This window comes from Pipistrellus kuhlii, unplaced genomic scaffold, assembly GCF_014108245.1.
Source record: "Pipistrellus kuhlii isolate mPipKuh1 unplaced genomic scaffold, mPipKuh1.p scaffold_m20_p_8, whole genome shotgun sequence".
Taxonomy (NCBI): domain Eukaryota; kingdom Metazoa; phylum Chordata; class Mammalia; order Chiroptera; family Vespertilionidae; genus Pipistrellus; species Pipistrellus kuhlii.
In genome coordinates this window covers 93,811-112,934 of record NW_023425584.1, presented here as the reverse complement: position 1 = coordinate 112,934, position 19,124 = coordinate 93,811, and the positions used below count along the sequence as shown (strand labels likewise).

At 69.8% G+C, this 19,124-nt stretch overlaps 2 protein-coding genes across 3 annotated transcripts; one reads left to right on the top strand and one right to left on the bottom strand.

Annotated features, from left to right (window-relative positions):
- Nucleotides 1–236: 236 nt before the first annotated feature.
- Nucleotides 237–9,166, top strand: TMEM184A (transmembrane protein 184A). Its single transcript, XM_036424267.2, has 10 exons — nt 237–338; nt 803–1,027; nt 4,070–4,235; nt 4,553–4,643; nt 4,728–4,803; nt 5,180–5,271; nt 5,812–5,981; nt 6,191–6,385; nt 6,698–7,484; nt 7,525–9,166. Exons 2-9 carry the CDS (start codon nt 803–805, stop codon nt 6,919–6,921), a joined length of 1,239 nt encoding a protein of 412 aa, XP_036280160.1. The 5' UTR covers nt 237–338; the 3' UTR covers nt 6,922–7,484; nt 7,525–9,166.
- On the bottom strand, nt 8,875–17,797 carry MAFK (MAF bZIP transcription factor K). Of its 2 annotated transcripts, none has more exons than XM_036424269.2 (3): nt 17,653–17,797; nt 11,575–11,654; nt 8,875–11,019 (listed from the first exon to the last, which is right to left on the bottom strand). In XM_036424269.2, the coding sequence occupies exons 2-3, from the start codon at nt 11,608–11,610 to the stop codon at nt 10,600–10,602; spliced, it is 456 nt and encodes a 151-aa protein (XP_036280162.1). In that variant the 5' UTR covers nt 11,611–11,654; nt 17,653–17,797; the 3' UTR covers nt 8,875–10,599. The 2 variants fall into 2 exon arrangements, with proteins under 2 accessions (XP_036280162.1, XP_045432797.1); XM_045576841.1 differs by lacking the exon at nt 17,653–17,797 and adding an exon at nt 12,097–12,505.
- Nucleotides 17,798–19,124: the final 1,327 nt, after the last annotated feature.

Here is a 19,124-nt window from a genome sequence, read left to right as displayed (position 1 = left end):
GCAGCCGGCCAGCTGGCACGGGGGTGCGGGTAGGGGAGGCCCGGCGGCCGGGGTGCGGGGACCAGCTGCCGCGGAGCACAGCCCGGGGCTCGGGTGTCGCCGGGGCGGGGCCGCCGCTCCTCCCCAGGCCCCTCCCACGGACCCGCCCCCGAGGAGGCCACGCCCCCGGCGCCCGCAGGTGGCTCAGGTGGGCGCGCCGCCCCTGTGGCCCCGCCCCAGCGGAGGCCCCGCCCCAGCCAGGGGGGCCGCCAGGGGGGGCCACGTGGCCGCACAAATGACCGGCCGGGCTCCCCTGGCGGCCGGGCCTGCGGGCTGGGCCCGGAGCTTCCTGCCGGGAGGTAGGTGCGGGGCTGGGGCGGCGGAGGGGCAGCCGGGACCGCCCGCGGCGGGGCGGGAGGGAGGCGGGATGCGGCCCGCAGGGTGGCAGCGGCGGAGCCGGGTGGAGGCCGTGACAGAGCCGGGCCCCAGCGTCCCGGAGCCCGCGGGTTGGGCCGGCCCCTCCAGCCACCTGCTCCCCAGCCAGGCAGCCGCCACCGGGCTCCCCGCTCTCCAGACAACTTCGGCCCCCAACGCGGGCTCCCCACAAGCCGGGCCGGGAGCCGCGGCCCGGGAGCCGCCTCCCCGTGCAGAGGGCCCGGGCAGCCTGAGACGGGAAGGGGCAGATTGTCCCCTGGGCTCCCCGGAGCCACAGGGAGGCCAGCGTGTGGGCTCCTGGAGGGGGACCCTCCCTGCCCCCGGCCCTGGCTGCCCTCAGACACCTCTGCCCTGTCCCCCCGTCCCCCCTGTCCTCCCTGCCCTGCAGATGGCTGACCCCTCGGGACTCCTGGGGGCGGCAGGTGCCTCCCCCGTGTCAGCAACCCGGCTGCAGCCCAGCCCGCCGCCGGCCGCACCCACCGAGCCCTGGGGGCCGCAGATGGCCGGCGGGGGCAACAGCTCGCAGGCCCCCCAGCTGTTCCTCACCAGCGCGCTGGCCCGCGGTGTATCGGGGGTGTTCGTGTGGGCCGCCCTGGTGCTCACCTGCCACCAGGTAAGCCTCCCTCCGCGCCTCCGTCACCGGGCCCTGACCGGCCCGGCTGGGATGGTGCCTCACGCGGTGGCCGTGGCGCCGCTGTCAGCCGGATAGACGGAGGAGCCGTGCCCGGGCTCTCGAGTGGCAGCAAGCCAGGGCACAGGCGGGGAGGGGGGGCGGGAAGGTGAGGTCTGCCCGGCAGAGGGCAGAGGCCTTCCCCCTGCTCATCAGCCCTGCTCAGAGGGCAGCAGAATGGTCCGGTTTCACAGAGGAGAAGACTGAGGCTGGAGAGGGCGGGGTCTTTGGCAGCTGCCCTGGCCGGAGGGGAAGAGCCCTCCTTCCTCCACGGCGTTGTCCCCGGAGGCGGCTGAGGGCGGGACCTGCTCTGCGCGCGCTGAGAGTCAGCAGGCTCAGAGCTGTCCCCTCAGACCCCTCACGGGGGAAGCAGGGGGCAGAGCGATGTGCCAGCCCAGAGGACATGTCTGCCCGGGAGCGGGTGGCCACCAGGGCGAGGGCCCCTGGGTGGAGGGGCCTTGGACATCGGGTGGGGCGCGGCCCTCAGCCCGGGTGCCGGGAGCCATGGCTGGCCGCGGGAGCTGCGAGCAGAGCTGCCCACCAGGTTCTTCAGCCGGCGCTGGCGTGGGGACTGGATTGGCGGGCAGGGACGTGGGCACCCCTCTCGGCGACAGTCGCCTGCTTTGTGGCCTCAGGTAGAAATGCCGGACACGCCGAAACCGGTGTGGCTCTGTGGATAGAGTGTCGACCTGCGGACTGAAAGGTCCCGGGTTCGATTCCGGTCAAGGGCATGTACCTTGGTTGCGGGCACATCCCCAGTGCAAAAGGCAGCTGATCGATGATTCTCATCGATGTTTCTAACTCTCTATCCCTCTCTCTCTCTCTAAAAAATCAATAAAATATATATTTTTAAAATAAAAAAGGAGAAATGCCAGACGTAAAACAGACACAGGCGTGAGGGTGGGCCAGGCAGGCCCCGGTGCCGCGGAGGGTGGGGAGGGTTCCTTCTGGTGGGGCCATCGGGGAGGACTGCCTGTAGGAGGCGGGAAGACGGGCAGGTGGGTGGCACGTCCGATCGGCACGAAGCCACACCTCCTCCCCGGGAGGCTGTCTCTGCAGATGAAGGCCAGAGGGCGGCGACCCAGAGCCCAGGGTGGGCTGTCCCCGTCCCCCCTGCAGCCTGAGCCTCTGGTTCCCCGTCTGTCTAACCTGGACCTGTGTGTGTGTGTGTGTGTGTGTGTGTGTGTGTGTCTGTGTCTGTGTCTGTGCTTGCCGGGGTCCTGCCGCCTGGACAGGCTGACGGAGATGCTGGGCTGTAGCTCTCGGGCCCCACCCTCGGCCCCACCCCTGCCCACCCGCCCCCCTGCCAGGCTCTGCCCAGCGGGCCCAGCGGACAGACAGGAACGCAAGCCCTTGCTTTAAAGACAAGAACCAGGCCGGCGAGGGCAGCGTCCGGCCAAGGCCACGCAGCCCGGCCGTGCCGGCTCCCGGAGCAGAGTCCACTCTCACCAGCGAGGGAGTGAGCGGCCGATAAGGAGGCTGTTCCCGGAGCCGCCTGCCCCGCCTGCCCTGGAGCTGCCCTGGGACGCCGGCACGCAGGCCTCTGCTCTGGACTTCCTCTGCGCAGCCTCCCTGCCACGCCCTGCTCACGGCGCCTCCTCCTGGCAGCCCTCCGAGCACGCAGCCAGGCGCCAGCCGCCGGCTCCTCCTCGGGACCCTGTCTCTGCTGTTTTCCTCCCCCGAGGACATTCCCATTGATCTTCAGGGAGAGGGAAAGACCGAACATCGATGTGAGAGAAACACACCGATGGGTTGCCTCCTGCACACGCCCCAGCCCAGGCCGGGGCGGGGAGGAGCCTGCAGCCGAGGTGCGTGCCCTTGGCCGGAATCGGACCCGTCGGTCGCAGGCGGAAGCTCTATCCACTGCGCCACGCAGCCAGGGCCCGTCATCTCTGGATGTTCCCGTAGAGAAACCACGAGCTTTGTCACCTGTTCCCGTTGCCCCGGGCGGGGCAGCCTCTCCTCCGGGTGGACGGTGCGTTCCCGGGGCATCGGGTCCTGCCCGCTCGCACCCTGGCGCGTCTGCCCCGTCCTCCCAGGGCACGTCCCGTTCTGGCTGCGTGGCACCCTGGTGCGTGGCCGAACCCGGCGTGGTCCTCAGGGTGCTCGGCCGGACCAGCACCCTTCGTGGCCTTTTACTAGAAAATACGTTTGTATTGATTTCAGGGAGGGAGAGGGAGAGGGAGAGAGAGAGGAACATCAGTGATGAGAGAATCATCGACCAGCTGCCTCCTGCCCGCCTCACACCGGGGATGGAGCCCACAGCCTGGCCATGTGTCCTGACTGGGAACCGAACCCTGACCTCCTGGTGCCTAGGTTGGCAACCACTGAAAAACACCTGCAAGCCTTTCTTCATCTCCTTTTGGGGGTCAAAGGGTACCTCCCCGTCGAAATGCCAGACTGCCTTCCGGAATGTCTGTGCCCCTGAGACCAGGACTGCCCTTGGCAGGGTCTCCTCAAATGAATGAGTGAATGATTGAGTGAGTGAATGAATGAGTTATTGAATTAATGAATGAATAGTGAGCGAATGAGTGAGTGAATGAATGAATAAGTGAGTGAGTGAATGAATGAGTGAGTGAGGGAATGAGTGAGTGAGGGAATGAGTGAGTGAGTGAATGAGTGAGTGAGTGAGTGAGTGGATGATTGAGTGAGTGAGTGAGTGGATGATTGAGTGATTGAATGAGTGAGTGAATGAATGAGTTAGTGAATGAATGAGTGAATGAATGAATGAATAAGTGAGTGAATGAGTGAATGAATGAATAAGTGAGTGAGTGAATGAGTGAGTGAATGAGTGAGCCAGTGAGTGAGCGGATGAATGAGTGAGTGGATGATTGAGTGAGTGAGTGAGTGAGTGGATGATTGAGTGATTGAATGAGTGAGTGAATGAATGAATAAGTGAGTGGATGAATGAGTGAGTGAGTGCACACATGCACCGGGGGATGAGACCGCACAGGGTGGCAGCCCCACGCCCTCTCCTCCCCCCAGATCTACCTGCACCTGCGCGCCTACACGGTGCCCAGCGAGCAGCGGTACATCGTCCGCCTGCTGCTCGTGGTGCCCGTCTACGCCTTCGACTCGTGGCTCAGCCTGCTGCTGCTGGGCAGCCGCCAGCACCACGTCTACCTGGACTCCCTGCGGGACTGCTACGAGGGTGAGCCAGCCCCCGCCGTGTCCCCGCCCAGTCCCCACCGAGTCCGGCCGGCCGGGCCTCCGGGGGCGCCCCACAGCGGGGTCCGCCGTGCGGGGCCGCCCAGAGCCCAGAGGGACACGGCGCTCTTGCCGGGTGGGCTCGCCGGTGGGCGTCAGAGCCGCCGCCTGTGCCCCCAGGGGCGGGGCCGGTCCAGACTGAGCTGGGAGCCGGTGAGGGCGTGAGGGGAGGGTCCTGCGATGTGACCCTCCGTGAAATGGGGTCAGCGTGGGGGTCGGGGCTCCCAGGCTCACTGCCCGCCCCCCGGGCTGGCCCTGCAGCCTTCGTCATCTACAGCTTCCTGAGCCTTTGCTTCCAGTACCTGGGCGGGGAGAGCGCCATCATGGCTGAGATCCGGGGAAAGCCCATCCAGTAAGCGCCCCCCAGCCCAGGGGTCCCCCTCGCCTGGGCAGCGGGCGGCCGGCCTGGGACCGGCCTCAGGGACTCCACCCCCAGGTCCAGCTGCCTGTACAGCACCTGCTGCCTGCGGGGCACGGCCTACTCCATCGGCTTCCTGCGCTTCTGCAAGCAGGTGAGGGCACCGCCCGCCCGCCCCATCGCCCTGCGCCCCCCACACCCACCCCTCACCCACTCTGCCCTTCCCCCCCCACATCCCCTGCCCCACTCCGCCCTGTGTCCCCCCACTTTCCCTGCCCCACTCTGCCCTGTGTCCCCCCACTTTCCCTGCCCCACTCCGCCCTGTGTCCCCCCACTTTCCCTGCCCCACTCTGCCCTGTGTCCCCCCACTTTCCCTGCCCCACTCTGCCCTGTGTCCCCCCACTTTCCCTGCCCCACTCTGCCCTGTGTCCCCCCACTTTCCCTGCCCTACTCTGCCCTGTGTCCCCCCACTTTCCCTGCCCCACTCTGCCCTGTGTCCCCCCACTTTCCCTGCCCTCGCCCACGCCCAGGCCACGCTGCAGTTCTGCGTTGTGAAGCCGGTCATGGCCCTGGTCACCATCGTCCTGCAGGCGGTTGGCAAATACCACGACGGAGACTTCAAGTAAGGCTGGCAGGGTGGCCGCGGACATGGGGGGTGGCCGCCGGACATGGGGGGTGGGCCGTGGGCATGAGGGGTGGGCAGGGCGCAGCCCCTGGGACAGGCCCCTCCTCTCAGGAGAGTGCAGGCAAGGCCCTGTCCCAGGTGAGCCCCAAGGAGCCCAGGCCCAAGGCCTGAGGGTGAGCCAGGGCTGGATCGAGGCACTCGGGCCAAGGTACACACACACACACACACACACGCACACACACATACACAGATGCACACGCTCACACACAGGCACCCCTACCAGGCAGTGAGCGGGCAGGTGGGGAAGGGGCAGCCACATCTTCACCGCTGGGTCCGGATTCCCTGCCGGGCCCCAGCTCCACCCCTGGCGCCCCCTGCGCCTCTGGCGGGAGGTGCAGGTCTGCTTGTTGTTGGCCCAGCCGTGGCCCCTGACCCCTGCTGCCCTCTGACCCCCGCTGCTCTCTGACCCCCGCTGCCCCCTGACCCCCGCTGCCCCCTGACCCCGCTGCCCCCTGACCCCCGCTGCCCCGTGCTCAGCGTCCACAGTGGCTACCTCTACGTCACCCTGGTGTACAACGCCTCGGTCAGCCTGGCACTCTACGCCCTGCTGCTCTTCTACGCCGCCACCCGGGAGCTGCTGCGGCCCTTCCGGCCGGTGCTCAAGTTCCTCACCATCAAGGCCGTCATCTTCCTCTCCTTCTGGCAGGGTGGGTGGCCGGCGCCCATGGCCGGTCCCTCCCCCCGGGCGGGGCCCTCAGCCGGGTGCTGGGCTGCAGGGGGGTGGCCCGCGGAGGAGCGGCCCATCAGCCTGGGCCGGCTGCGGGCACGCCCAGCCACTGGGCAGCGGAGGACGCGAGGCGGGCGGGTCTGGCTGCGGGGCCCCGCACGGCGGGTGCTGAGCGGCCGTCCCCGCCAGGCGTGCTGCTGGCCATCCTGGAGCGCTGCGGCGCCATCCGCGAGGGCCAGGCCGCGGACGGGAGCCGGGTGGGCGCCGGCGCGCTGGCCGCCGGCTACCAGAACTTCGCCATCTGCGTGGAGATGCTCCTGGCCTCCGTCGCCCTGCGCCACGCCTTCCCCTGCCGCGTGTACGCCCAGAAGGACAGCTCGCCAGGTGGGCGGCCCCGCGGCCGGGGCGGAGGGAGCCGGGGAGGCCCGGGGGGCGTGGCGCGGGGTGCCTCCACACCCCGTCCCCATCCGGGTCCCCACATGCCAATGTCCACGCGCTGGGCAGGACAGGGCGGGGCTGGGGCGGGCCGTTTGACACGGGCCCCAGGCGCCTGGGCAGCCGGGCGGGGTGGGTTGTGTGGTGTGCCTGCACATGGCCCCTGTGGGCAGCCCCCCGAGGGAGGGCAGGGGCAGGCGGTGCCGGGCTGGGGTTCGAGGGGAGCAGGGCCGTGGTGACCAGCCCCCGTGCCGCCCGCAGGGCCCCCGGCGCCCATGCAGAGCATCTCCAGTGGCCTCCGGGAGACCATGAGCCCGCAGGACATCGTGAGTGACGCCATCCACAACTTCTCGCCCGCCTACCAGCACTACACGCAGCAGGCCACGCACGAGGCCGCGCCCGGCGCCCTGCCCGGCGCGGGGGCCGGGGGCAGGAGGAGCCGCAGCATCGAGAAGCGGATGCTGATCCCCTTGGAGGACCCGTAGGCCGGGGTCTGGCCGCCGGGAGAGGGCAGGGCCCCTCGCCCCGGCCCTCCGCCAAAGGCCCGGCCTCTCTGGGAGCTCCTGCCGGCCCGTGGGAGCCGGCGCCCGGCTGTCCGAGGAGCCAGGGACCCGTGCAGCTGGCCACGCCCTCCGGTGCTGTGTGGCGGCCGTGGGGCGGGTCTGGTCGGTCCTCTGGGGCGCTGCTCCCCATCCCTCACCCGGAGGTGCTCCCTGGGGGTGCGGGGCCACCAGCCGAGCTTATTTATGCATAAACCGGGCTTTCCAGGACTCCCGAGGCCTCTGTCCCTGCAGGGCCGCGCCCTGATGGATGCGGGCGGCCAGGTGGAAGGGGCCCGTGGTGCCAAGTCTGGGTTCTGGGGCAGCGTCCCAGCTCCGAGCAGGACAGGACGGGGAGCTCACCGAATGCCCTGCCCCGCGCCCCCGAGGCTGGGACCCCCTCACAGCCCCTCGTGCCAGCCCCGCCCACGTGGGTCCAGCCACACACACACAGTGGGAGGGTGGAGGAGCTGGGGCCCGGAGGCCACGTCCTGTCCTCTCCTCCGCGTGTGCGTGTGCGTGTGCGTGTGCGTGTGTGGGCGGGGGGAGGGCGGTCTGGGTGCTGCCGGACCTCTGGGAGCCTGGAAGTCGGGGTCACACGTGGGCGGGCCTAGCAGGAGGAGGGGGCTCTGCAGCCGAGGCTGCCAGTGTTGGTCTGTCCCGTGTCTGGCGTCAGCAGGTGGGGGGGAGGGGGGGGGAGGGGGCCGGGCAGTGGCACGGGCTGCCCACAGGCAGGAGGCCCAGTGGCCATGCCCTCGGCCCCCCTTCCACCCCCCACCCTCGGGCCGCCTGCTCCCGCGTCACCAGGGGACGAGGCAGAGGTGCCAGGTCCAGACTCCTCAGGTGGACTGGCCAGCGGTGTCCACAATGGCGGGGTCCTCCCTGGGCCTGGGACGGGCTCCGGGGCAGCCTCCCGGGCCCAGCGGCTGCTGATAAGAGAGGCCGCCCCCCCTGCGCCCGCTGGAAGGTCCCCCGAGGCTTATCTGGCCTCTGCAGCTGGCGGCCGCCAAGCCGCACACCCAGGCTCGGCCCTCCCGGAGGGAGAGGTGCCGACCAGCCGGGGGCCTTGTGGAGGCTGAGCCGGGGAGCACCCATGTGCCCCCCGCAGGCCTGAGCTCCCAGCGCTGTGCACGGCAGTTAGAGGCCCAGGGACACGCAGGGGCGGCAGGCAGCAGGGCGGGCTGTGCAGGGACAGACAGCGGTGCTGGGCTTGGTGCTTTGGAGGGAGGGGAGGTGGGCGTTTGCCAAGCACTGGCCAGACGGTACTCACTTCCTCGCGACAGCCCGGGAGGCGGCCATGCCCGGAGGCTGAGCACCTGTGGTCACAGCTGCAGAGACCCGTTCTCTCCGTCCTGGCCCCGAGACTCCTGTCGTGGGCAGAACCAGGTCCAGGCTCCTGCCCGCTGGCGAGAGGACCTGGGGCCTCGGGCCTGCCTCCTGGTGGGGCCTGCCTCGGCCACGGGCAGGAGCGGCTTGCCTGGGCCTCGGTGCTCTCGCTGTAAGACGGCCCCGCGGTCCATGTGGAGGGCCTTGGGGGTGGGGGGGCCGGGAGGCCAGGGCCTGCGCCCACCGCTCACATGCACAGGCTCCGGCTCCTGGTCTGGAGGCTCTCGATGATCAGCTGGGCCGGCCCCGGGGATCTGCTCAGCTGGGGACACCTGTGGCTGCCACTGACCAGCTCAGGGTGACAGCGGCCACTGCAGAGGCTGTGTCCGTGGACAGCCCCCGGCCAGCACAGGTGGGACCTCGGAACCCTGCCCACCAACCGGGGAGGGGGCCTGCTGCCCCTCCCACTGGCCGCCCGGCACGGGGCCAGGCAGCTCAGGAGACCCGATCTCAGCAGCACCCGGTTCGGGTGAAGGGAAGTGGGGGGACCACCAACCACACAGGAGACACCCCTGAAACGAGGAGTCTTTATTGCGAAGGTACAAAAGCATCCGGCGGAGATGTACAGCAATAAATTAGGTGTGGCTGTGGGCACGGCATGCCCACGGGGACAGGGTCACCAGAGGGTCGTCTCAATAATTTATGTCGGGGCAGAAGCAGCACAAAATAAATATTGAAATGGAATTGCTGAGCGCCGAGGCGAGGGGCGGGCCTGCCCTGGGAAGGCAGGTGCCCGCGGAAGATTCCGGTCTGAAGCCCAGGGCCTCCCTGTCCTCTTAAATAAAAGTCCACCTGTTAAACGTGACAGTGACGGTCATAATCGGGGAGAAGCACGAGGGGTGCACCAGGCCTCCCGCGACCCCTGCCCCGGGGGAGGGGGTAGCTGGGCATTCTAGGAACCCAGTGGGCACCGAGCGGGACACCCGCCAGGCCCTGGGCACACGGGCGGGGCCCAGAGGGCAGTGGGAAGACGGGTCGCAGGCAGAGCTCCAATCTGGACCCTCCACCCGCAGCCCGGCTGTACATGTACAGTATCAAACAGGAAGAGGTACAAAACCCGACGATAAAATGTGTATAGAATTTTATATATATATATATACTTCTCTTTTAAATACTCCCCGGTCCTTACTGACATCCAATGTGGATTACCTACAGCTATGGCGTCGACAGCGCCCACCCCGGCCTCACTCTGGGGCCGCTCGCCCAGCCCTCCTGCCCCCAGGACAGGACGCAGCCGCGGGCCAGCGGTCAGTCCTTCGGGGACAGGCAGCCGGGACGGACGCAGCCCTCCGCCCCTCCTCCCGCCGGCGGGCCTTCACAGCTTGCTGGTCCTCCCGGGCGGGTCAGGAGCCTGGGCTCCGGGGGCGTGGGGCTCGGGGGGCCCTGCAGCAGCGCCGAGGGCGGGAAGCCCCGGCAGAGGTCACCGAGGTCGCCCGTGGCTCCCAGAGGGGTGCAGGTGATGATGAAGCACCAAGGCTGCAGGGTCCCGTCCTCTGTGCAGACACCATGCAGGCGCCCCACCTTCCGGCCTGTGCCGCCTCCTGCACCCCTCTCCTCCCTCCTCTGGCTGCAGGAACCAGGAGCAGCCCAGCTCCACCTCCAACTCCCACGGCTGAGCAGACCCCCTGCGCCAACCCATTCCTCCGAGCTCCCCTCTCCTCCCCCTCCCGCCCAGCCCCCCCCCCAGCCAGGCTCTGCGGGTGGGCAGGGCTGGAGGGCTGCAGCCGGGAGCTGGGGACCTCCCTCGTCACTGACACTGGGACACTGCAGCGCTCCACGCGGCCCCGTGATGCCCAGAGCCTCGCTTTGCCCGTCGCCGGCACAGGGCACGGCCGCGGCGGGCACGGAGCCTGTGGCCCCGGAGACGGCGCTCCTGGGGCAGCTGGGCGGCCCGGGGACGAGGCTCCGCTGCTGGCAGCTGCTGAGGCTGGAGGTGGGCAGGGCCCTGGGGCCTCAGGCCGGGAGCCTCCGAGGGCCCCCCGGGAGACAGACCCTAAAGCGACAGCCTGGAGAGCGGGTGGCCGAGGGCGGCCAGTGCGTGCGCGTGTGCGTGTGTGCGCGTGGGCGCATGTGGGCGCGTGCAGGAAGGCGTGCGGCTCACAGGTCCGTGGACCCTCCTCTCCGCCGGCCCCACGGGAGCCCCGTGGACTCTGCACGTGGCCTTGGTGTTGGGATCGGCCCCGTGGGCCCTCGGACGGCACGAGGGACGTGCCCGGTGCCCCTGCGCCCGGCCCGGCACTAGGAGGCGGCCGTGAAGGGCGCGGAGGGCGACTTGACGATGGTGATGACGCTGGTGGTGGCCACCTTGGAGGGCGTGACGGGCCCGCGGGCCACGGTGCGGGCGAAGGTCTGCAGGGCCTCGTACTTGGAGCGCAGCGCGTCCAGCTCCAGCCGCATGCTGGCGTTCTCCGAGGCCAGCTTCTCCACCTCGCGCTGCAGCGCCACCCGCTGCCGCTCCAGCTCCTCCTTCTGCGTCACCCGCTTGATGCGGCAGCTGGCGGCGTAGCCGCGGTTCTTGAGCGTGCGCCGGCGCTGCTTCAGCCGCACCACCTCCTCCTTGGACAGGCCCCGCAGGTGCTGGTTCAGCTCCCGCACCGACATGGACACCAGCTCATCGTCGCTGAGCACCGGGGCGTTCTCGCCCGCCTCCTTCTTGACCTGCGGCCGGGCACAGGTCAGCGCCGGCCCGGGTCCCGGCAGCCCCGCCCCCACCAAAGGTCACCGAGGTGCACACCGTGGCCACGACCCGGCTACACGGCCACAGCCTCGAGGGTGCTGCCCTGGGCCCCAGAGCCTGGAGCAGGACTGACAGGCAGGCGGTGCCGGTGCACGAGATCCCGGGACCAGACAGGGGCCTGAGGGCGTCAGAGCAGACCCACCGCCCACACCAGGGCCCCACCCCCGAGGGGTCCTCCTCCCGGACTGAGGGCTGGCGCCTCCGGAGGCCACGGCCTCACTCGGTGGCACTCCCTCAGCCCACAGCCCTGGGACAGGCCTCCCTCCTCGCGGCAGACGGGCGCAGACGGCCCGGGCTGCCCCTCTCACCCGCTTACCTTTTTTCTTTTTTTTTTTAAATATAATTTTATTGATTTCTTAGGAAGGAGAGGGAGAGAGAATCATTGATTGGCTGCCTCCTGCACGTCCCCTATTGTGGATCAAGCCCACAACTCAACCTGGGACCCACTGAGCCGCCCGGCCAGGGCGCCCGCTCACCTTTAATGCCTTGTTCGGTTTGGGATTAGTCGTCATAACCTGGGCGCCGTCACCCGCACAGAACTGCCCGGAAATCGTAACTGCAGGCAGAGAACAGAGGCCGCGCGGTCAGTCCCGCTGGGCGGGGCCGCCTGTGCCGCCGCCAGTGACCGAGCAGGGCTGTCCCTCAGCGGAGAGGCCCGAGGAGGCTCCGCTCACCCCCCGCGGTCCAGCTGCCGCGCCGAAAGCCCGGCGGCCCCACCCTCCTCCGGGCGCCCCCAGGGCCGGCCCTGGCCCGGGCGGTGCGGGGCCCCGGGACCCGGCGGATGCCCAGCCACGCCTTCACTCCAGCCGGTGACCCGGGCTGAGCAGAGAGGCTTCCGCGGACTCTCCCGTGGCACCTGTGAGTGCAGGACCCCCGTTAGGGCCGTGCCCACAGGACAGGCACCACGGAGCCCAGCCTCGGGGCAGCACCTGCCGGCAGGAGCCCGGCACCCAGAGGAAGGGCCCCGGGCAGGAGGCGCCGCCCTCCCGCTGGCCTACCTCCGCCAAGGGCTCTGCCGCCGGGACATCACCGCCTCCCCCTGGCTGCCCCTGGCTGGCCCGGCTCAGAGGGGGGCAGGCGCGAGGCCGCCCCGGGGCAGGTGGGGAGGGGCAGCCGCTGGCCTGGGAGCTCTGCCCGTCTGGCGGGAGCTGTCCCGCCAGCCGCCAGCCCGCGCCTCCTCCCAGTGTTTGCGTCTGCATTGTGTCACACATTCTAATCATTCACCAAAAAGCCAGCCAAGCATCCCAAGCATGACTCCCCTCTGATAGTTGCCATGGCGACCTTGGGAAGTAGCCAACCCCTGATGGTTGTCATGGAAACAGAGAAGCCCACAGCAACAATGGCTCTGGGGCAACAGTGCAGACACCACAGGCTGTGGGGCAGTAAGCTCACCCCCGTGTCCCCGTGGCAGGGGCGGGGGGCCCACCAGCTCGCAGGACCCAGTCCACAGGGCATCCTGACACCAGAGACAAACACCACGAGGGTCCCCCGGCTCTGGAGCCACATCAGCCTCCATCACAAGCACGACTCCACCTGCCCTCCCTCAGCTGAAGCGGGACCCTCCCACGGCCCCCCTGGGCCCCCCACCACCCACCACCCCCTCACCACCGGGCCTCAGCGCCCAAGCCTGTGGCCCACCATGCCCAGGGCCCTCTCCCGGGCCCCGATGGGGGGGAGGGAGGTCGGGCTCCCCGCCCTCACGTGGTCACACACGTGTGCCTGGGACGACGGGGCGCTCAGAGCTGCTTCCCAGGGGCGTGACCCTGGCATCGGGGCGGCCGGCGCGGGGTCAGGGCGCTGCAGAGCGGCGGGCTGTGGGAAACTTTCCACGCCGTCGCCCGCATCGCCACCGGTGGTGGTGTCCGGGCTCCCGGCCCAGCCACACGTCATGGGGGCCGGAGCCGGCATAGCTGAGCGGTGAGTCACCGGCTGTTTACAGAGGGAGCGCACATTCCCACAGCCGGCCCCACCCGCGGGCAGCGGAAGGCCGGCGAGGACTGCCTGGACCGACGGCGGGACGAGCGTCCACAGCCAGAGCGGCTGGGCCAGGCGGGGCAGAGCCGCCTCAGTGCCCACCTGCCCACCACGGGCCTGTGCTGGGATGCGGGCACGGGCCCAGGATGCACACAGGATGGGCTCCCCCTCCCCTGCAAGCAGCCCCAGGTCACGCCCCCCACACCCACCAGATCGAGGCCCCTGAGCCGCTGGGGGCCAGGGCCCAGGCAAGGAGCCCGGCAGAGACAGGAGGGGGCTCAGGGTCCCCACCTGGGGCCTGGCCTCGGCTCCTGTCTCAGTTCAGACTTCTGTCCGAGGAGCTGCGGGACGAGAGGGTATGTGTGTGAATGTAGGGGCGACGGGTGGTAGCCGAGGGAGAAACAGCCCAGAAACCCGCTCCTCTGGGGTCTCCACGTACCCACACACCACCAGGACCCCGCGCAGACCGGCCACGCCAACGTGAGGACAGTGCTTTGTAAGGTCAACGAACAGCCCGTGACACGGCTGCTCTCACACCGTCTACTCTGTGTGACCCAGCGGGCAGCAGGGACCGTTCCCAGACGCGGGCACCCAGTGGGTGAGACAGCCTTGGGCAGCCGGGCACCCGCAGAGCCCTCGGCCTGACACTGGCGTCCCCGCACCGGCACTGGTCGCACCAAACACCGAACCCGCCACCCGGGCCCAGCCCTCGAGCATCAAAACTCACACCAGATCCCAGTGCCGGGCGGGCCGCTGAGCGGACCCAGCACCTCCTGGGGGGCCACGGGCTCACCTCCCACCACAGGCCCCACCTGTCCCTTCGGTGGCTCCCTTTCTAACTCGGGGCTGGCTGTCTACCCAAAGCTGGGAGCCTCGCCTGAGGCACATCTGACCAGCCAGCAGGGAAGCCCACTTCCTCAGGGGGACGGTCCCCAGGGCAGCGGGCGAGGAGGGGGGTCTGGCCCCCGGTCACTTTTCTCTCCGGCTCCCAGCAAACCGGCCGCTGGTCTCGGCCTCCTTCCCTCGGCCAGGCTGTGGCCCTCCGTGTGCGCTGGCTGCTCTGGGCTGGACCCGGGTTCCGGGCTGTCAGTAATGGCACTGGAGCGGTGACCCACCCACGCAGCCCTGGGCTCAGCCGGCGGGCAGAAGAGGAGCATAGACCCTGGAAGGTGTACTTCTCACCTGGACTGGCCGGCCGCCCAGCCTGGGGTGAGCCTCGGGCGGGGGCGTGGGGGCCCTCAGCACTTCCCTCCTGAAGGAAGTGAAGGGACGCCGGGCGCTGCCCATCAGCCCGCCCAGCCAACCGATAAAGATGGGCCTCCACTCCGGGCTCCCGGCTGGGGGGGGAGGTGGGGGCGCAGGTCCTGGCAGGGCAGGGGCAGCAGGGAGAAGGGAGGGAGGAACCGGGCTGACTCACCCGCCCACCCTGAGGCCCCCTCTGCTCGGGGGCCCCTTTCCCAAGTGGCCCGATGCCACCCGCCCTGTCACCCACTGCAGACGCCCCTCAGTGGGTGTGCTCCAGAGCCCGGTGGCACCCCAGCCCGGCCCGCCCCGGCTTCAGGCTGGCCTGGCCGGCTGCCCTCCACAGGCATGACTGTGCCGGCCTGAGGACGTCTGGTCACCTTGCTGTGCGGTTCGGGGAAGCTGTGTCATCCCGGCTGCTCGGGGTGACTAAGGCAGTCCCAGCGGCTGCAGGCTGAGCGCCACACCCAGCCCGCCCCTGGACCTGCTCTCCTCACCCGCTTCAGCCTGGCTCCCCAGCTCTGGGTGGTCCTCCGCCCCGGAGGCTCCGTCCTCTCCCAGCCCCTCCTACACGGCCCAGGGACGGCCCACAGGTCCCACCGCCCTGTCCTGCACCCACCCTCCACCCGCTGCCCTGTCCTGCACCCGCAGCTCAGGTGACAACCCACCACACTGTCACCAGAAATCGCCCTCAGGGCCTCCCCTCCCCTCCCCTCCCAAACCTGGCCTGCGGCTTCAGCCCCGCCCTGCGCTGGCCGGCAGCTCGGGCCTGGAGGACCCTGACCGCAGTCCCGCCATGCAGCCCAGCCAGGCAGAGGGAGGCCATCCCCGCTGCCCGGCCTCCTGCCCAGACCAGGCCTGCACCTCTGGCTTCGAGAGCCCCCACAATCTCCACCGACTCCCACTTCTCCCGTCGTCCTGCCCTCCCTGGAGTCGTGGGCACCCTCTCCCTGAGCACACATACTGGCTGGGCTCAAGGTCTGTCCCCTCACACTTACCCCTGCACCTATCCCTGCCCCCACACACCTGCCCCTATCCCTACCCCTACCCCTATCCCTGCCCCCTATCCCTATCCCTACCCCTATCCCTGCCCCCCCACACCTGCCCCTATCCCTATCCCTATCCCTACCCCTACCCCTGCCCCCTCACACCTGCCCCTATCCCTACCCCTACCCCTACTCCTATCCCTGCCCCCTCATACCTACCCCTACCCCTGCCTCCTCACATCTACCCCTGCACCTATCCCTGTTCCCTCACACCTACCCCTACCTACACCTACCCCCTCACACCCACCCCTGCCCCTATCCCTGCCCCCTCACACCTACCCCTGCCCACCCGCCTGGGAGACGAGGTTTGTGTATAAGCAAGGTGTCCACACTGCACCCAGGAGGGGCCTGGAGGGCGGCTTCCACCCAACATGTGCCCGGCTCCCAGGCAGGCAGACAGGAGAGCAGGCAGGTGCTGGGCTGGGCCAGGGCCCAGGCCGGGCTCCACTGAGGCGCGGAGAGTGTGACTGTATGGGTATCATTGTGTATGTGTGAGCGACTGTGACTCTGTGAGTGTATATTAGTGATTGTATGTGTGAATGTGTGTGTACATGAGTGACTATATGTGTGTAACAGTATGTCTATGACTGTGTGTGTGTGTGTATTAGTGACTGTGAGTGTGTATGAGTGTGTGTGACTGTGTGTTTACTGTGTGATCTGGGGTTTATCCCTACCTGTCCTAAAACTCAAGTTTTAAGCTGACACTTCCGACTTCCTGAAACTGTAAGAAAGAGGAAGCATGACAAGTGTGTGATTATGAAAAGCAAAAGTAAACATCACAGGGAGCCAGTTCCTTCCACTGTGGGGCACAGAGGGGGTGGGGTGGGGCAGAGAGGGGGAAGGGGGAAGAGGGGTGTGGGGCAGAGAGGTTGGGGGGCAGAGAGGGGGGCCGGGGGAAGGGGGGGCAGAAAGGGGGGGCAGGGGGTAGGGGTGAGGGCAGGGGGAAGGGGAGGCAGAGAGGAGGGGCAGGGGGTGGGGGTGAGGACAGGGGGAAGGGGGGACAGAGAGGAGGGGCAGGGGGTGGGGGTGGGGGTGAGGGCAGGGGGGCAGAGGGGGGCAGGGGTGGGGGTGAGGGCAGGGGGGAGGGGGGCAGAGGCAGCGGAGGTGAGTCACTGTGGACTCCATGCAGCAGCCCCAGGGCGCTCCCAGTGGGCAGGGCCGCACTTCCCGGTGGACGGAGGACACCCAGGTCCACGCGGAGCCTTTAGACGGGCGGCCAGGCCCCGCAGGCCGCTCGGCCGGGCGGCTGTAAGCACCCCCCCTGGGCGGAGGGAAGCCGGGCCGCGGGCACAGACCGGTGCCCGGGCGCTGCGGCCCCGGGTTCACACAACCCCCGCCCCCCAGCCTCGCTGTGCGCTTCCAGCCTTAGGCACAGGCAGCACTCGGACCCGGGCCACCCCTGAGCTCCCCGCCGCCCTGAAGCAACAGGTGCAGGCGCCGCCCTCCCGCCCCGGGCCTGCACCCAGACCGCCCCCACCGCCTCCCCAGGGGGCAGGTGGGTCCGCCGGTGGCCGGACGGTGAGGGGACCCGGAGGAGGATGACCAGGGCGGCACGTCCCCCCGCAGCCGCCCCAGGACCAGGCAGGTGTCCGGGCGGGAAGACTCCGCTCGGCGTGGGAACCCGGAGGGTCAGGGCGACGGCGGCTCCTGGGAGCCGGGCAGCTCGGTCCCCCGCCCCTCCGAGGCTCCGGCGGGCCCGGCGGGCCAGCCCTCCGGTCCCCAACTCGGCAGACCCCGGGAGGACGCGCTCCGCCCGGAGACGCCCGTTCCCGGGGGAGAGCCGCGCCGCGCGGCCCGGGTTTGGGGACACGTGCGCCCCGCAGGCCTCCCTCCGGGACCCGGCCGGTCAGCGGCCCAGAAGCGGCCTGGGCCGGCGGCCCCGCTCCCTCCCCTCCGCTCCCGATCGCAGCGGCCGCGGCCGCGGGGCGGCGGGCAGCACGCGGGCGCCCGGACCGAGGCCGAGGGCCCGGCGGCCACGCGCTCCGGCACGTGGCGGGTGTTCGCCGGCGCCGTCCCGCCGCGGGGCCGGGCAGGTGGAGCGCGAGGGCCGCGGAGACGCGGAGACGCCGCCCCGCCGCCCGGAGCCCGGCTCCGGCCGAGAAGAAAGGAAGCGATCGGTCCCGGGGCCGGGAACACGCCGCCGCCCTGGGCAGCGCACCTGGCGCAGGTGCTCGGCGGCGGGGCTCGGTCCCGCCCCACTTCGCCCCGAGTCCCAGGCGGCCCGGATGGCGGAGGCCGCCCCGCCGCGCCCCCGCCGCGCCCCCGGCCCACCCCGCCGCCCGCGCCCCTCACCTGGCGTCGCGCGGGGACCGCGGGGCGCGGCCGACTCCTCGCGGGCACGCGCTCTCCTCCCGCTCGCGCTCACGCTCGCGCTCCCCTGGGCCGCCGCCCGCGCGGCGCGCTCCGGCTCCGACTTCGCGAAGAACAACAAGTCCCCCCGCCGCCGCCAGCGCGCCCGCCCGCCCGGCCGCCCAGCATCTGACACCGCTTCCGGGATCGGCGTCAGCGCGCGTCACGCCGCCCCGCCCACCGCGCACCCCAAACGGCGCGCGCCACCGTCCCGCCCCCTAGGCCCCGCCCACCGCGCGCCACCACCCAGAGCGGGCGCCTTAGCCCCGCCCTAGGCCCCGCCCATCGGGCCACAGCCCCGCCCACCTCCCACGGCGTCCTGCCCGCCGCCTTCAGGGCCCGGGTCCCCCCACGGAGCTGCGTGGGACCCGCCGGGCTCGCCCCTCCCGAGCCCGCTATTCCCGGCGTGGGAGCTGGCCGGCCGTCGCTCCTCCAGCGCCCTGTGCCGCGCTGGGTCCCCTGCGCCGGGCGAGCAGACGCACCTGTGCTGCGGGTGTGCGGTGCGCGGCCCGGTGCTGGCAGCTCCGCACGCGGCGCGGGCGTTCTGAGCCGGGAGCCCCCCTTTCCGCCCTTTCCGCCCCGGAGCGCTTCTCTGGGCCCGGAGGTGGGCGCGGCTGGCTCTTGTCTGGACCCCATATCTCTGGTCCCTGGGGGCCCGCCGCCTTCCCTGGGCTCAGAGTCCGGGGCTACCCTGCTGTCCCGGGACCCAGGACAGGGCTGTGGACCCCGCGACCAGGGCAAGGTCCCCGGGTTTACCACCCGGTCCTCCGCCTGCACCCAGGCCGCCCACAAAGGAGGAGAGGGCGCCCGGAGGCCACTCCTGACCGACACCCCCATCTGGCTTCTGATCCCATTTTTTTTTTTTTTTATCCCATTTTTGACCATCACGGGGTAAAGAGAACTTCCTGACTGCAGGAGGGCCAGCAGCTGACATGGTGATCGGTGGTGTGACGCAGCTCCCCGGTCCGGGCTGCAAGACTGAGGCCTGGGGACAGTCCCGCCTGACCCCCAGCTGACAGCTGACAGCACCCCCCTCCCCCCAGGGACGCAGGCCCCCGGGGGGGGGGGCGACCTCCTCGCTGCAGATGGAGGACAAAGCTGGCTAGGTCACAAGGCCGGGCCTCACAGCGCCTGGGTGGGAGGCCAGGCCCCTCCCAGCAGTAAGGAGCTGCCTCCCAGGCTGCCCGCAGGTGTGGGAATGCAGAGGGGAGTCCACCTTGCCCAGGGCTAAAAACATTTTTAGCGGAACCGATGTGGTTCAGTGGATAGAGCGTCAGCCTGTGGACTGAAAGGCCCCAGGTTTGATTCTGGTCAAGGGCATGTACCTTGGTTGCGGGCACATCCCCAGTAGGGGATGTGCAAGAGGCAGCTGATCTATGATTCTCTCTCATCGATGTTTCTAACTCTCTGTCCCT

Coding starts and splice junctions, on each gene's coding strand:
- TMEM184A (XM_036424267.2), top strand. CDS start 803: ATGGCTGACCCCTCGGGACTCCTGGGGGCGGCAGGTGCCTCCCCCGTG. Junction 5,982..6,190: donor CTTCCTCTCCTTCTGGCAGG/GTGGGTGGCCGG, acceptor CGTCCCCGCCAG/GCGTGCTGCTGGCCATCCTG. Junction 6,386..6,697: donor CCAGAAGGACAGCTCGCCAG/GTGGGCGGCCCC, acceptor TGCCGCCCGCAG/GGCCCCCGGCGCCCATGCAG.
- MAFK (XM_036424269.2), bottom strand. CDS start 11,610: ATGACGACTAATCCCAAACCGAACAAGGCATTAAAG. Junction 11,020..11,574: donor AACCGAACAAGGCATTAAAG/GTGAGCGGGCGC, acceptor GCCCGGCCGCAG/GTCAAGAAGGAGGCGGGCGA.